Here is a 16,610-nt window from a genome sequence, read left to right as displayed (position 1 = left end):
TCCAGAGATCCAGGAGCAGGGGACGGATCCTGCCACCTCCCTTCCTCCCCCACCCTCACTCCAGGAACTTTTCCCCCTCTCAGTTGTTGTTGGCAGAAGGGTCCAGGATGCTGAGCAAGGGCTCAGTGCCCACCCTGGGTGTCCCAGGGCTGAGCCCCCACCAGCCCCGTGGGGACACAGCAGTCCCCAGGCCATCGTGTCCCCTGCAGAGACCTGGCCACACTCCCTGCATCTCCAGAGCATCCACAGCCAGAACCTCATCCAGCTGGGATCTCTCCCCATGGTGAGTGCCCAGCGAGGGGAGGGTGACAGACAGACAGACAGACAGAGCTAAAGTCTCATTTCCTTAGAAACCACACTAAAATAATTCCCTTTTCTTGGGGTCCTGTGCTGGGTGTGTGCTGCCAGCCTGCTGCACACCCCCCCCAGCAGCTCTGCTCTCTCCTGTGAAGCTGAGCTGGGTGATGGCTGGAGCCTGAACCCCCGTATGATTGAGGGAAACTGAGGCACGGGCCTCTCCTGTGCTCCCCACTGTAGTGTTTATCACAGCCAGGCATCTCTGGCCTGATCCTGCGTGGGGCTGAGCACCCAGCTTTGTGCTGGGTAAGTGGGGTTCCCTGTGGAGCAAGATGGGATTGTGAGGGGCAGGATGGTGCTGGGGGTACCCATGGGATGGGGCTGGGGACACCCTGGGGGTTTGGGGTCCTGCAAAGCCTCAGAGGACCCCACCCTGAGCTTTCAGAGTGGGTGGGGGGCTGCTGGGAGGGCAGAATTGCTGCCACCCCCCCACACCCACCAGCGACCAGTCCTCCCAGTCCCCCCAGTGCCATATCCTGCCCCCAAACCCCCCCCTCGGGTAAGGTTTGGGGGTGTTACTCCCACCCCATGCCCACACCCTTATTTTCCATCTTGGGGGGGGTCCCACTATCCCGCGGTGCTTCCCCACTGCACCGCCCCTGCCCGGGCTGCCTGACGCCTCCCAGTTCAGCCCAGTTCAACCCAGTTCAGTCCCGTCCGGCGGGTGGTGCTGGCTCCAGTCCCTGCTTTCCTGCCGCCGGGGCGAGGAGGCGGTTGCTCGCCCTGCGGTTGCCTCAGCTCTGGGCCACCAGCACCCAAGGGTGGGGACAGGGGGACACCCGCTGCCACCAAGGTCCCGGTGGGGTGCTGGGGGTGGGACAAACCCCCGTGACCCCCACCCGCGGCGCTGAGGAGGTAAGTGGGGCTCACCCCCCCCCCCCCCCTCCACTTCTTTGCCCCACGCAGCAGAACCCCGGGGTGGGGTCGGGGAGGGGGGGTTGGGGAGTTTGGGTCCTTTCACTCTGTTCGTGGGGCTGCAGCCCCCCCCCTCTGCTCCCCACCGAGGAGGGATGGGGTGGGGGGCTCTGTGGAGGTTGGGGGGGGGGGGGGCGTGTGGAGCTTTGCCGTGGCTTTTATGGTCCCCAGGCTGGGGGTTGGGTGGAGGGGTCTGAGGCCACGGGGATGGGCTTCGGGGACCCTGGTGCTGGAGGGGGGGGGGGGAATTGCGCTGAGGTGGGGGGGCTGCCCTGGAGGGAGGTGGGGGAGGGGTGTCGGGGGCTGCCCGTCCCCTGGTGGGAGTCAGGGGGTGCATTTTGGGGAGGGGGGTGGGGGGTGTCGTTTCACGCCGTTCATCGCCCCCCCCCCGGGCTGTTTGCAAAGAAAAAAGGGAGACGTGCACCCCCCCACACCCCCCTGGTTGTGGCTTACTGGGGAGGTTTAACTGGTTTGACTGGTCTCCCGTGCAGGGCAGGGGGCCGGGTGCCCAGCACCCCTCTGGGGCTGTACATGGGTGCTCCCTGATCCCCCCTTCTGCACCCACCACCACCGGGGTCCCCGGGGTGGGAACAAGGGTGACAGTGCCTGGGACAGCCCTGGGTGACTTTTTTGGGTGCCGGTCCAGTTCCGGGGTGGGGGGAGGGCAGGAGGATAGGAGAGGGCTGCGGGGGGGGAGGCAGCAGCAGCATCACTCGGGTACGTGTCCTCTGAGACCCCCCACCCACGGGCTGGGTGCTGATGGGTGTCACGGGATCCCCGTGCTGAGCATGGGGGGGCCATGAGGGGGGGAGGGGGGACGGGGCTAGAGGGTCCTTGGTACCTGAGTAGGGGGTCCCTGGTGTTGGTTTGGGGGAGTCTGTGGTGGGGATGCACCCCCCCTGGCTGCTGAGCTCAGATCCTGTGCTGGGGGATGTCTGAGACCTCCCCCCGTGGGGCTGGGACAGGGACACCCGTGGGATTTGGGGACGGGGCTGGGATGAGGCCACTCGTGGGACCTGGGGGCAGGGTCACCCAAGGGGCTTGGAAAAGGGGACCTGTGGGGCTGGGGACAGGACCCTCTGTGGGGCTGGGGAGAGGCCCACTGGTGCCTGAGCCCCACGGAGGAGGTGGCAGCCCCAGAGCCGTGCTGCTGCCCACATCCCAGCAGGGTGATGGGGGTTGGGGGGAGGTTGGGGAGGGGACTGATCCCCCCCCTTCCAGCGCTGCTGCAATTTCCTGCCCGCAGCCCCAGCCCTTTCCCAACGCCGGGAACCGGCAGGGGTGGGGGCAGTGGGGCCAGAACCCTCTGCCCTGTTATGAGCTGAGTTGGGTCTCAGCCTGGTTGGGTCTCAGCCCACCCTGGGGGCAGCCGAGTCCCCTTTTGCCACCCGTCCCGGTACCATGGCACCCGATGAAACCCGTGGGAAAGGGACAGGGGCAGAGCTGGCCCTGAGCAAACACCCTGAGCAAACACGGGCTGTGGGCAGGATCCTGGCAGCGGGCAGGGCTGGCACTGGCACAGGGCCTGGCAGCAGGAGGTGAAGGCAGGACTGGGACCTGCCAGGGCTCCTGGCCTTGGCACCCTCGGCATCTTCCCACCCCTTGGTTTATCCCTGTTTGGTGTCTTGGGGGTGTTTTGGAAGGGGGGGGGGTGTGCATGCTGAGCTCCCCACCCCATCTCTTTCCAGAGAGTCAGGACGAGTCCCACCCCAGGGAGTCCCGGAGGTGTTTTGGGGTGCAATGAGTGGGTGGTGGGGGTGTGGGGGTGTGCATGCTGAGCTCCCCACCCCATCTCTTTGCAGGGGGTCAGGATGAGTCCCACCCCAAAGTGGTCCCAAAGTCCCTTTCCAGATGCTGGCATCACTGGTGCATGCCCGGCACGCTGAGCACCCCCGGCTGCAGCCCCCCACCTCTCAGCACCCACCTGGGCCGGTGCCCCGGGGTGACCCCGCCGTGTCCCCCCGTCCCACCATGGCTCTGGAGCTGGGGACAGAGGCGCTGCTGGACCTGAGCTTCCTGACGGAGGAGGAGCAGATCGCTATCACCGAGGTGCTGCGCCGGGACTGGCAGCTCCGCCGGCGGGAGGAGGGACGCATCAGGTGAGGAGGGGTGTCCCCGGCTCGGTGTCTCCCTGGGGGACAGGGTGGGCACCCCCAAGATCAGCCAGGCTCGAGTCTGTCCCCCCCTTTGGGACAGAGAGCAGCCAGCCTGGGGTCCGGTCCTCTTGGGGTCAAATCAGGCTGGGGGTCCCCTTTGCTCTGGGGGTGGGGACACCCATTGAGCTGAGCCAGGGGGAAGCTCCCCCCAGCATCAGGGGTCTCAACCCCCCCGGGAGATGGTGGTTGGTGTCCCCAGGACCACTCACGGTGTCCCCATGAGGTGATGGGTGGCACCGGGGGCCGTGGCAGCACCGGGTATGGTGGCAACGCCAGGGTGGGAGGACCCAGGGGTGGGGAGGACCCAAAGCCGCCATCTCCTCCAGCAAACTCCGCAAGTCGGTGTCGGACCCGGTCCGGCTGAGGATCCTGACCGGGGACTGGTTCTGTGACGCACGAGCCCAGCGCCACCGGCACCATCTGGGCTCCGACCTGGTCCGAGCCTCCATCCGCCGCAGGAGGAGGCCCCGGGGTAGGTGATGGTGAGGACGTTGTAGGGGGGGTGGGGACACAACATGGGCCAGGGCTCAGCCCACTGAGGTCCCCGATGTCCCCAGGGGACACGGAGCGTGGCTTCAGCCTGGGCGAGCTGGAGGAGCCGCTGGCAGAGGAAAAGGAGGATGAGGATGGTGTGGAACAGGAGGAGAGGTGAGGGTGGGGGGACCTCACCCCATGGGTGCCCCAGGGCTGGTGGCACCTTTTAGTGGTCCCCTCTGGGGTGGCACAGCCCTGGGATGGCCCCAGGAGGGTAGGGGGGGTGGGGTTTGGAGGTGGGGAAGGGGAACAGAACCCACGGTGGAGGGGATGGCACAGCCTGAGTTGTGCTGTCCCAGTGTCTGTCCCAGTGTCTGTCCCAGTGTCTGTCCAGTGTCTGCCCACCACCCGGTTGGGGGGGGTCTGCAGCTCGGATCTGTAAATAACTGAGGGAGGGGGGGTGCTGGGGGGACAGAAATTGCTCTTTATCCTGATGCCTTGTGGAGAGAAACTAACGGGGGTCCCTTCTCACAGCCCCCCCCTGGAGCAGACACAAGCGGCCACGGAGCCCCAGGTGGGTGCCCAGAAGGGGTGGTTGAGCCAACTGGTACCTGACCCCCCGGTGATGGGCTTGGGGGGGCCCCTGGGGGTCAGAGAGTCACAGTGTCACCCAGGAGGGGGCTGCTCTTAGGGCCAGCCTTGCCTTGCCTTGCCAAGGGGAATGTGGGGAGCACTGGGGGACATCCCAGGGGACATCCTTCTCCCCAGGGACCCAGAGGGGATGGACTGAGGGGAGCAGGTGGGCAGAGTGCCCCAGGTCCCAGTTTTCACCCTGTACCCCCTGTCCCTCCTCACAGCCCAACCCTGCAGCCCCTGCTCTGGAGGGGACCCCACTGTCACAGCCCCTGTGGCAGGGTGACATCCCAGTGAGGGAGCAGGACAGCCCAGCCCAGCCAGGTAACCGGGATGGGGGTTCAGTGCTGCTGAGATCTGGGAGGGTTTGGACCCCCCAGCATTGCTCACCAGCCTCTTCCCAGCCCCCCAGCATGGGCACCCCCAGCCCGAGATGTGTCTCACTCCCCTTGCCAAAAAAAGAAGGGGGGACACCCCCTCCTAGCTGTCCCTGCTGCACTGGGGCCCCCCCACCCACACCAGACCCTTGCAGGTGGCACAGAAGGTGGGAACCCCTTTGACTCCTCCAGTGCTGAGGAAGAGGAGGATGAGCCCAACACCACACACAGTGGCCCTGATGCTGGCCAGGTGTGGGGGAGGGGTCTGGGGGGGGACATATGGGGCTGGAGGGGTCTGTCTGGGGTTTGGGGGCTCTGTATGGGGCTGTCTTGGGGCTTTCTGGGCTTGGGGGTGATGTCTGGAGTTTGAGGGGGCTGAAGGGGGCTTGAAGGGCTGGAAAGGGTTGGGAGTGGCTGGGATGGGGTTGGAAGGGGGAGGCTGTCTGGGGTTGGGAGGGGCTCTATGGGGCTGGGGGCTATCTGAGGATGTCTGGAGTTGGGGGGGAGGTGGGGGAGTTGTCTCGGGTGTGCAGAGCCCAGCATTGGGCTGTAGCCAAGCACTGGGCTCTTACTGGGAGCTCCCCTTGGGAGCCCACACTGGGGCTGGGCTGGGGTGGTTGTTCACCATCTTTTCTCTGCATTTCCAGGGGCTGGAGACCCCCCAGATGGATCAGGCCCCCTCAGGCTGGGTGTCCCCATCAAATGGCCACACATCCCCAGGCAGTGTCCTGACCACCAGCTCCTCCATCTCCAGCCTCAGCTCCTCCACGGTACGGAGCTGGGAAACCGGGACAACCGGAGTGTGTGTCGGGGAGGTCACCTCTCCATCCTCCTCCTGACCCTGTCCCACCCCTCCTGCAGCTGAGTGGCAGCCTGATGAGCCTGTACAGTGAGGGGGAGCTGGGACGTGTGGCTGTGAGGGGCTGTGTCCAGTTCTCCCTCTGCTATGATGGGGCCAAGAAGGAGCTGCAGGTCCACGTCTTACGGTGCCGGGAGTTGGCTGAGGCCAAGAGGCAGCGGTCGGACCCGTGAGTGTCCTGGTTCTGAGCATTGGCAGTGCCCACCATGGTCCTTGTTGCACCCATCTCGTGGTTTGATGGGGTTTTGGGGGGGTTCTAGGTACATCAAGACATACCTGCTGCCCGACAAGTCCAACCGCAGCAAGCGCAAGACCACGGTGAGGAAGAGGAGTTTGGATCCCATCTTCAACGAGACCCTCAAGGTTTCTTTGGGGTGGTTTTGGAGGGGTCCTGCTGGCTTAAGGGAGAGGCGGATGGGTGGGGGTGGATAACCTCCCTCTCTCTGTGTCCCCTCCCCACCAGTACAAGCTGGAGAAAAGGGACCTGCAGGGCCGGACCCTGAACCTCTCGGTGTGGCACCACGACAGCCTGGGCAGGAACCTCTTCTTGGGGGAGGTGGAGATTGCATTGGGTGCCTGGGACTGGGCCAACACACGCCCTGAGTGGTTCAGCCTCCAGCCCCGGGTGAGTTTCCTGCCCTCCCCAACCTCCCCTCACCATCCACAGCCCCCCGTGACTCCCCCATCCTCCCCAGATGCCCATCTCCTCCAACGGCCTCGCCAGCCGGGGCAACCTCAACTTGGCACTGAAGTTCATCCCAGCTGGCTCAGAAGGTGAGAAATGTGGGTGGGCACCCAGGGTAGGGAGGTTCTGGCATGGCAGGGTGCCCCTGACCCTTCTCACCCACAGGCAAGGGGCTGCCACCCACGGGTGAGCTCCACATCTGGGTGAAGGATGCTCAGAGCCTCGTCCCCTTGCAGAGCAGCACCGTGGACGCCTTCGTGCAGTGGTAAGGGGGGGTGGGAGGTGGCACCCAGAGAGGGAGCACCCAGAGGGACTGATGTGTGTGTGCATGTCCCCAACCATCCCCCTGGTGTCACCCCAGCTACGTTCTGCCAGATGACAGCAAGGCCAGCAGGCAGAAGACCCGGGTGGTGAAGAGGAGCCTCAACCCCCTCTTCAACCACACCATGGTCTACGATGGCTTCCAGGCCAAGGACCTGGCTGAGGCCTGTGCTGAGTTCACCCTCTGGCACCACGAAGCCTTTTCCAAACGTCAGCTGGGTGGCATCCGGCTCAGCCTGGGCACAGGTCAGCTTTGGGGAGACCTCTGGGGTCGTTCCCTGTGGTGGCAGTGGGGTGACAGTGGTGTCTCCACAGGGAGCAGCTATGGGCTGCCCGTGGGCTGGATGGATTCCACGGCTGAGGAACGGGGGGTCTGGGGGAAGCTGCTCCAGCAGCCCGGGCACTGGGTGGAAGCACTGCTGCCCCTGAGAACCAACCTGGTCCCCCGGGGATGACCCTCAGACCCCCCCCATGGACCACCTGGTGCACCCAGACCCCCCCTCCATGGACCACCTGGTGCCAGTGGGACTCAGGGAATGGGGGGGGGACACAAAGCTGAGCCTGGGGCATCACTGCAGGGCTGGGGTCTGTGTCCCCCCACCCTTCCAGCAGCAATGAAGTGACACTGTTGGGCACATTTGGTGGCTGTTTATTGCCCCATCCCCCCACCTCCCCACCTCCCCAGACCCCCACTGGGTTGCCCATTTCCCCTCTGAAGCCCCCCCCCATGAGCTTCCCCCTTTTGCCCCCTCCAAAGACCCCCACCAGGCTGCCCCATTCCTCCCCTCCCACAGACCCCCCCCTGAGCTGCCCCTTTCCACCTGCAGACCCCCCCTGACCTTCCCCCTTTTCCCCATCTCCAAAGACCCCACACCTGTCTGCCCATTTCCCACCCCCCTCTCCCACCAACCCCCCCCCCCCAATCTACCCTGTTCCCCCCACTGCAAAATGGGAGGGGAAGGGAAAATTTGGGGGGGCTGGGAGGTGGTGATGGGTGACAATGACAGACACCAAAACTAAGAGAAAAAATCCTTTATTGGGGCTCTGCCCCCTCCCCCCCGGCTCTTCATGGGGCTGGGGGGGGGGTACCCACTGCCACATGTCCTCTGCTCCCCTGGGGTGCCCTGGGTCCCCAAGGCTGGGATGGGACCCTCACACCCAGCTGCCACCCCCACCCTGCTTTACCCCCCCAGGGAGCAGCCAGAGGGAGCGACTGCACCCACACTGTGTGCAACCCCCCCCCCCAGGATCCCAATGGGGAGGGGGGGTGTCAGTGACCTGGTGACATGTCCCACCCTGGTGTCCCTGGGGACAGAGAGAGGGCAGGGCCACCTTTGCATAGTTGGGGTGTGGGCAGGGGGTCCCTGGCTGGGGACACACACACACACACACACACTGGCAGCAGGCAGGGACATCAGCAGTGGTGGCCTCTTCTCTCCCTTCCCCGGGGGGGGACATGGGACAAGAGCAATGTCCCCCCAGCCCAGGGTGTGTAGTGGCCTCAGATCCTGGTGCAGCAGACAGAGAAGAGCATGGAGTAGAAAAGGGCCCAGGGGTGTTCAGCCCCCACCCCAAATCCCAGGGAGCAGTGGATAAGGATGGGGGGGGGGGGGGCTGGAGGGGGGGAGTACCCCAGTGCCCCCCTGCCCACACCCACAGAGGTGGCAATGCCCTGGGAAGGGTCGGCCCCACGCTTGGGAATGGGGTGGGAGCTACTGCAGGAGAGGGACTGGGGGCAGGGGGAGGCTTTCTGAAGATGTGACCCCCCCCCTGGACCACCCCCCACCAGCTACAGGACCCCACCCCTCCCTGGACAGAAGACAGAAACCACCTCATAGAGTTTAATGGGGGCAGCCTGAGCTGCAAGTGTCACCCCACAGCACACAGCACACACCCCCCACCCCAAAACAATGCACAGAAAGGATGGGGGGGGGAAGGGGGGGAGATTGGGGACCCCCCAAAGCCCCTCCAGTAACACAAAGGCACAGCAAAAGCACACAGTGAGACCCTGGCTCTGCCCCTCTGGGGGGCATGGAGGGGAGGGGGGGGCAAGGTGGGAGCAGGGGGTGGGTGCTGAGGAGAAAAGCACCTGAGAGCTTTCCCCTTTGGGGAAAGAAGAGACCCCCAGCACCCCCCCAGTGAGCCCCAAGGCTGTGGGGAGGCAATGGGGGTGCCCAGGGTGGGGCTGGGGGGCTGCTGGGTGCTCGCTAACTGAGGCCAGAGTTCAAAAGGGGGAAAGGGGAGGGGTGGGGGCACTTTACTTGGGTGACAGAAGGGACACGGATGTGCCAAGGCACTGGCTGCACCCTGCCAGGGGCTCTGTGTAGGAAATGGGGGTGGGAGGAACTGGGGGGGACAAAGGGGGACACCCCCTTCTCTGCCACCACAAACAATTCTCAGGAAAAGAGCAAAGATGGGAAAACCTCAACATGCAAACCCTGAGAGAGGGAGAGAGGGCACCCCGGGACCCCCCCTTCCTGGGGACAGAAGGGTGAAGCTCTGGGGGGGCAGAGGGGCAGCCCCCTCCCCACCAGCACCCAGCACCTACTGGTTGTCCTCTCTGGCAGCGTGCAAGGAAAGAGAGAGGGGGCACGACCCCCCCACGTTAGACAGGGTGAGCCTGGGGGCAGCACTAGGGGAGGGGGGAGAAGAGCAACAAGCCCCCCACTTGGCTCAGCTCGGGGGGGTGGATTTGGGGGTTCCATGGGGCACAGAGCCAGGATCCAGCCAGGCAGAGACAGAACAGACACTGACAGGACAGCAGTGAGGGGACAGGCTTGGGGGGGACGGGACACACACAAGCCCCCTCCATCTCCCTCCACCCACTGGGTGAGCATATGGGGGGGGACAGGACACAAAGAGCCACAGGAGACAACACTCAGTGGTGGGACAGGACACGGCCAGCTGGATCCCCAACCTAGGGCTGAGCCCCCACGTTGGACTTCATGGGTGGGCCAAGCCCGTGGGTGCCCCCCACCCCATGATCATGGTTTGGGGGGGGAAGGGGGGAGGTGTGGGAGCCTTACAGTGTTTGGTAGGTGCTGTCCTTTGACTTGATGAACTTGATGATGAAGAAGACAACAGCCTGGACACTCAGCACCAGGACGATGCCACCGATGAAGCTGGCAGTGTCAAACCCCGGGGGGTGGAATTCGGGGCTCCCCGTTAACGGGGCACTGGTGGTGGTCCCTGATGGAGGGGGAGGGAGGAAACAGGGTGAGGAGGGTCGTGAGATGCTGTTGGTGCTCATGTCCCAACCGAAGGGAAGGGATTTGGGGTCTGCACAGGACCCCCGGTATCTGCCCGGGGCTGGGATGTCCCCACAGCCCGTGGATGCCGGGGTGGGCTCGGTCCCTTCCCGGGTTGGAGAAGTTGGAACCGGGTGGGAGAGGAGGCAGCAGGGACAGGATCCTGCTGGGATCAATAATTCAGAGGGCTCCGGGCTCAGGTTACCGGTTGTAATTAGCCCAAGGGCCGTAATTAACCCGATGCTCTCCAACTCCTGGAAGAGGCTCCAGCCCTGCTCCTGTGACACCTCCCAGCAAGGATAGGGCTGGATCCAAGGGGGGTTGCAGGGGGTTCTGATCCCCCCCAGCCCCACCCTGGCATCGCTGTAGCCCCCAGCAGCATTGCAGAGGGCACGGGGGGGGGGGGGGTCAGGGAGGGAGCTGTGACCCCCGGGGTGGCAATGGCCAAATTGAGGCTCCATGGGTGAAAGCAGGAGGGCAGCTCTGCTCATGTGGTGTGAAACACGGAGGGAAGTGGCTTGTCCCATCCCACTGGGGCACCCAGACCCCCTCATCCCACCCCCCCAGACCTACTCACTCGGGGGGTGCGTTGGCTCCTTGCTATGGGACCGTGGGGGCTCTTCTGTGGGGGACTTCAGTGCTGCTGGAGGCAGGGACAGGGAGAAGGGGGCAAAAAGGGTCATCAAGGGACATCACCGTGACCCCCCTGCCCCACAGCCCTGTCCTGGGGGGTGTGGATTTCATCCCCATGGCCCAGCACCTAGACCACCCCTGGGTCTATGGGGGGTTGGTGGGTGCAGGGGGGGATGGTGGGCACAGGGGGCAGTGGGGTTACCTGGACACAGGGTGCTGGTGTTGTAGAGCTCACAGGTCTCCCGTGCTGCCACCCCTCTCTGCATGCAGCTCCCTGCCCCTGCAGGCAGAGGCAAACAGGTTTCCCAGGGGATCCCCCTGCAAACCAGCCCGTGGGGACCCCCGGTGCCACCAGTGCCATTCAGGCCCTGGGCACCCAAATGTTTGGGTGGGTGAGGACTCATCCCCAGGGATGGGCACCCACCCTGGGGGCTCACATCTGGTGGGAGCAGCACAGCCCTTCCTGCTGGTGGCAGGTGAGACTCCCTCACTGTCTGTGCCCCCCATGGCTGAGCCCCCCCCTCACCTGGCTCCTCGGGGGTCCCGCAGCCCACCCAGACGCAGCCGCTGCTGTTGTGCGAGGCGGTGCTGGCCGTGCACGTCTCACAGGACCTCAGCTCCCTGCATCCCCCTGCCACAGCCAGGAAAAGGGGTGAGAACCAAGACAGCACCCACCCACCCCATCAGCCAAGGTGGGGGCCAGAGCCTCTGCCCCACGGAGGAGGAATCCTCACCCTGCAGCAGGAGGGATGGAGGCACCAAAGCCCCCACCAGCCCCATCCCTGCTGGCTGCAGGTGTGTTGGCAGCACCACCAGCTCTCCAGACAGGGGATACCCCACAGCTCCCAGCACCCACAGCCCCCCCCACAGACACCCAGTGCTCACCCCACCACCCACAGCCTTCTGATGGAGGTTTCAAAGAGCTGGGGCAGCAGCACCCACACAGCTGCTCCCCACAGCCCCAGGGGGGGTTATTTAGGCAGCACCCCCCCTCTGCCCCACCACCCCCCCCTGACTGTCCCTCTGGACCCCCCCTCCCACCCCAGCAGTGGTGTTGAGTCACTTGGGTGTTTGTGGAGCTGCTCTGCCATGAGCTCTTCTCCCTCCACACACACAGAACCTCATCATTAATTTACAGCAATGTCACCAAGGGAGGTGACATGGGGGGAGCTGTGTCTGGGCCCTGCCTGCACTCCGCTGTATCCCACACCTAGTTTCCACCATCCCGGGAAAAACCAAGGAGCCATTTCCCTCCCTGGCCTTGTTTCCAGTCTCCTAGGGGACAAAAACCTCACCCCCAGCAGACCCAGCACCCCTGAACCTGACCCAGCGTGGCTTTGTCACCCCATCCCCACTGGCAGCACCTTGCAGAGGGGTTCCCACCACACCACCTCCCCTTGGGGTGGGCAGCTCAAGGACCTCTCCCTCCCCCCCATAGCTTTTAGGGTCCTCCGGGCCATGCCTGGCTGCTAGAACAGCCCCTTTTCCTCCTCCCAGTTCCTCCTCCCAGCAAACTGGTGGCGTGGGATGCTGCGGCCCCATTGCCATGGCTACGGCGTGGTGGGGACGCTCCCCCCCAGCATTTAAAGACCTGCCGGGAGCCAATGGGAAAGTAGGACTTTGCTCGGAAGGCTTTGAGGCAGGTTGATAATTTCGGTTATTTTTATCGCGGCAGGAACAGACGCCGGAGCCCAACGCTGTCACCTCCCGCTCCTGCTGCAGGTGTGGGGTGGGGAGAGAGGGAAATAAAGGTTGGGGACGCACAACAGCAGCTCCATCGCAGTGGATGTTTTGGGAACACGCGTGGGGCCAGGTCGGGCGGGCCAGGTCGGCGTGGAAATGTGTCCCGTGAGTGGCGAGGGGTGGGAGGAGGGGGGGACACGCAACCCTGGGGTTTGCATAATTCATGCTCGGAGTTGCAGGGACCCGGGACAGGAGGATGACGGTTTCACTCCCGAAAAACTGTCCCCAAGCCCACGATTCGTTCCCGGCTCTTTGGAGAGGGGGATGGACCCTGCTTCCCCCCCTGGTCCCGGGGGGGCTCAGCCCCACAGGTGGGAGCAGGACCAGGAGTAGGGATCAGCGGAGGGGACGGAGCTCACACCCAGAGGGTGTGCAAACCGCCTGAAAAAACCCAAGGAACCTCCCCAAAAGTTCTACTGCCCCAGAGCTGCAAACTCCCCTCACCCTTCCCCTCCTCCCCCTGCCCTACCTGCGCGGGTGGGCGCGCACAGGAGCGCGCACAGAAGCGCGCAGAGCATCGCCCCGCCGCACGGAGGGGCCATGGCCCGGTCCGGCCCGGCTCAGCTTGGCTCAGCTCGGCCCGGTCCCGGAGAGAAGTACCGGCCGCGGAGCTCCCGGGAGAGCGGAGCTGAGCCGCGGGCACATGCGCGCCCGCGGGAGGCGGCCCCGGGGGGGGGGCGGGGAGGGGCGGCCCCGCCTCGTCCCGTCCCCACCCACCCTCCCGGGGGTCCGGCCCATGACGGGGCGGTTCCTCTCTGGAGGTGCCCCCACGCACCCACCCACCGCACCCCGCCCCGCCCCGCAGGCTGCCGTGGGAAAGGAGGCTCGGGGGGTCCGGGCGCTGCCCCCCCAGCGCTGTCCGCACTGTATGCACTGCACTGCACTGCACTGCCTGCCCACTGTACGCACCCCGCACTGCACCGCCCGCACTGCACTGCCCACACTGCACGCACCCCGCACGCTGCCTCTGCACTGCACTCACTGCACAGCCTGCCCACGCCGCGCATCCTGCCCACGCCACCCGTGGGCTGCACGCACACTGCATGCACTGCGCACACAAGCTGCTGCTTGAACGCTGCACTCACTGCACACCCCCCCTCCCCCCCTCTACTTCAACCCCACCAACAGCTCCCGCCGATCCGGTTCCCACCCCCGGAGGGTCCCAGCCCCCCTTTGGCAGTGGGGCCCAACTCACCCCCCCAGTGTGCCCAGTTTGCTGGGAAAGATCTGAAAAGCATCGAACTGCGAGGAACCGGGGCGAGGGGGGATGCAGGGGAGGGTCTCGGGGTGCACACACCTCCTTTTCTTCTCCCTCGGGGTACGGGGGTTCCCTGGCAGCCGCCTTTCCCGACCTCCCCCCCCCCCCAGGTCCGGGCCAGGTCTCCCCGTTACTCCTGGCCGTTCATTATCCAGGGAAAGTGGGGGTGGGATGCACCCCCCGGCTGTGTGGGGGAGACCCAGTTTCTTTTCCTCCCCCTCCTCGGGCCGCCCCTTCCCCCTCCCCCCCCCCACGCGCAGGGTGCAAAGCGGAGCCCCTAAACCTCTGCAGTGGGGGGTAGCACCCAGCCCCCCACCCCCCTTCTCCTCCTCCTCTGCAGCTCAGCTGCGTAAGGACACGGTGGGAGGACCCAGCCCGGGGGTGGGGGTCCCGGGGTGTGTGTGTGGGTGCTAAGGGGGGGGTTGAGAAGGGGGGGGTTGTGATGTCTGATTTTTATGAATGGGCCCCTCCAGCCCGGCTGCGATTACTATGCGGCGCGCGCGCATAGCGGGGCGCTGATTGGCTCCGGCGCGACATTGACGTCACAGCGGGGCGAAAGGGGCTCAGGGAGGGAGGGGGGGGCGCGGTGGTGAGTCACCCCCCCACCCCCTCCCCCCCCGGTACACCCCCTAGCACACACACACCCCACACCCCCCCCCGGAGGGGTTCGGTCACTATAACTCGGAGGAGCCGATGGCAGCGCGGCCCCAGCCGGGGAGACCCGCGCAGGTGAGTGTCTGGCACCGGGAGGGGGTGGGGGGACACCGGGAGGGGAGCACCGGCACCGGAGGGGGGCACCGGTACTGGGGGGCGGGCACGGACACCGAGGGGAGGGACAGGGACACCGAGGGAGAGGGACAGGGACACCGGGAGGGAGGGACACGGACACCATAGGGGGGCACGGGCACCGTGGGGGGGACACGCGGGCATCGGAGGGCGGTGTATGGACAGCGGTGGGGGTGGGGGACACGGGCACCGGGATGGGGTGAACCGACAGTGGGAGGGGGGCATGGATAGTGGGAAGGGGGCGTGGATACCGGGGGGGCATCAGGAAGGGGGTGATCCCGCTTGGGCATTGCTAATTGGAGGTGGGTGAGGGGCAGTTGTGTCCCCCTGTCTCCCGGGTCTTTGCTGCAAGGCAAGGGGGGGTCCCCCAGGTTGGGGTGGGCATGGTGAGGCAGGAGGAGTGTTCCCCCCCACCCCGCAGGAAGACCACCCCCTCTTTGGGGTCCCATCAGTTTGGCCCCGAAGCCCTTGGTAGAGGGGGGATCCCCCGTATTTATCTCCCCCAGCAATTAATGGTGGTGGGAGGGGGCTGAGTGGGCTCCTGTCCTTTTTATTCACATATTTATTTTTCTATTTTATTCAAAGCAAACCCACTTATCCAGAAAAAAAAAAGAAAAACAACAAACCCTGGGAGCAAACAGCCAGCCCCCCCTTAACAACCCCCTCCCAGAGACAAATCAGGGGGGGGAGACAGGACTGTCCCTGGTTGGGTGGCACAGGGTGGGGGGCACTTGGTGGGGTCCCAGCAGTGGGTGCTGAGGGGGCTGTGTGGGCTCTGGCAGGTCAGTCTCCAGCACCATGATAGAGGATGGGCCCCCCAGCTCCAGCCACGGCCGCTTCGCCGCCCAGAACGGGACCAGCAGCTCCTTGGACCTGGAATCTGTGGTTCAACCCTTGGCTTTGAACCCGTGGGACGTTGTCCTCTGCATCTCTGGCACCATCATCTCCTGCGAGAACGCCATCGTGGTGGTGGTCATCTTCTACACCCCGGCTTTCCGGGCTCCCACGTTCCTCCTCATCGGCAGCTTGGCCACCGCAGACCTCCTGGCAGGGTTGGGGTTGATCTTGCATTTTGCTTTTGTCTACTTGGTCCCCTCGGAGGCAGTCAGCCTGCTGACAGTGGGGCTGCTGGTCACCTCCTTCACCGCCAGCATCAGCAGCTTGTTGACCATCACCATTGACCGCTACCTCTCCCTCTACAACGCCCTCACCTACTACTCGGAGAGGACGGTCACCAGGACTTACATCATGTTGATCCTCACCTGGGGAGGCTCCATCTGCCTCGGCCTCCTGCCCATCATGGGCTGGAACTGCCTGGAGGAGCCCTCCTCCTGCAGCATCGTCAAACCCTTGATGAAGAACCACCTCATCATCCTCTCCATCTCGTTCTTCATGGTTTTCGGGGTGATGCTCCAGCTCTACGTGCAGATCTGTAAGATTGTCTGCAGGCACGCCCACCAGATCGCCGTCCAGAGACACTTCCTGGCCACTTCCCACTACGTCACCACCCGCAAAGGCATCGCCACCTTGGCCCTCATCCTGGGCACCTTTGCTTCCTGCTGGCTGCCCTTCACCATTTACTGTCTCCTGGGGGATTACACCTACCCAGCCCTCTACACCTACCTCACCCTGCTCCCCGCCACCTACAACTCCATGATCAACCCCATCATCTACGCCTTCAGGAACCAGGAGATCCAGAAAGTGCTCTGGGCCATCTGCTGCTGCTGCTTCTCCTCCGCCGTGCCCTTCCGCTCCCGCTCCCCCAGTGACGTCTGATGTGGCCCTGGCCCTGTCCCCCCCCTTCCCCCTGCCCCTTCACTCACCCACTGTGCTTGGGAGATTTTCTTTTGGGTTTTGGTTTTTTTTTTCCTTTTTTTTTTCTCCTCCTTTTCATTCCCAGTCACCCAATGCAGGAGCTCTCAGAACAGAGCAGCTCCTCCCAGCCCCATCCTTTTCCTCTATTTTTAAATTTGCAGGAGAGAAAAAAACCCCAAACAAAATGTATTTTTTATCCCTAATGTAATCTATATTTATGCCTATGAGCAAGAGAGAGGGGGAGAGGTCCTCGTATTTTCTTTAAAAATATTTATGATGCTTTATTCTTTGAAGGGGAGGGGAGGGTGATACCAGGAGCCTTCGCTCCCCTCTTGCTTTTTTGACAGCCT

General features: G+C 64.4%; 3 protein-coding genes across 4 annotated transcripts; 2 read left to right on the top strand and 1 right to left on the bottom strand.

Moving 5' to 3' along the window:
• Positions 1-1,025: 1,025 nt before the first annotated feature.
• SYTL1 (synaptotagmin like 1) lies at positions 1,026-7,431 on the top strand. Its single transcript, XM_030464504.1, has 15 exons — positions 1,026-1,212; positions 3,075-3,371; positions 3,755-3,900; positions 3,986-4,076; positions 4,437-4,476; positions 4,760-4,859; positions 5,068-5,162; positions 5,560-5,682; positions 5,774-5,940; positions 6,032-6,134; positions 6,235-6,396; positions 6,467-6,545; positions 6,622-6,721; positions 6,818-7,023; positions 7,093-7,431. Exons 2-15 carry the CDS (start codon positions 3,124-3,126, stop codon positions 7,230-7,232), a joined length of 1,800 nt encoding a protein of 599 aa, XP_030320364.1. The 5' UTR covers positions 1,026-1,212; positions 3,075-3,123; the 3' UTR covers positions 7,233-7,431.
• A 365-nt stretch (positions 7,432-7,796) lies between these two features.
• CD164L2 (CD164 molecule like 2) lies at positions 7,797-13,055 on the bottom strand. 2 transcript variants are annotated; one of them, XM_030464506.1, is made up of 6 exons: positions 12,871-13,055; positions 11,185-11,289; positions 10,861-10,938; positions 10,603-10,668; positions 9,804-9,966; positions 7,797-8,285 (listed from the first exon to the last, which is right to left on the bottom strand). In XM_030464506.1, the coding sequence occupies exons 1-6, from the start codon at positions 12,941-12,943 to the stop codon at positions 8,279-8,281; spliced, it is 492 nt and encodes a 163-aa protein (XP_030320366.1). In that variant the 5' UTR covers positions 12,944-13,055; the 3' UTR covers positions 7,797-8,278. The 2 variants fall into 2 exon arrangements, with proteins under 2 accessions (XP_030320366.1, XP_030320367.1); XM_030464507.1 differs by having other exon boundaries at positions 7,874-8,285; positions 10,603-10,665; positions 12,871-13,054.
• A 1,256-nt stretch (positions 13,056-14,311) lies between these two features.
• GPR3 (G protein-coupled receptor 3) lies at positions 14,312-16,221 on the top strand. Its single transcript, XM_030464505.1, has 2 exons — positions 14,312-14,388; positions 15,228-16,221. Exon 2 carries the CDS (start codon positions 15,244-15,246, stop codon positions 16,219-16,221), a length of 978 nt encoding a protein of 325 aa, XP_030320365.1. The 5' UTR covers positions 14,312-14,388; positions 15,228-15,243.
• The last annotated feature ends 389 nt before the right edge of the window (positions 16,222-16,610 follow it).

The sequence above is a fragment of the Calypte anna genome, chromosome 23 (genome assembly GCF_003957555.1).
Source record: "Calypte anna isolate BGI_N300 chromosome 23, bCalAnn1_v1.p, whole genome shotgun sequence".
NCBI classification, from domain to species: Eukaryota; Metazoa; Chordata; class Aves; order Apodiformes; family Trochilidae; genus Calypte; species Calypte anna.
The sequence above is the reverse complement of the archived record's forward strand: the minus strand, read 5'-3'. Positions and strand labels throughout refer to the sequence as shown.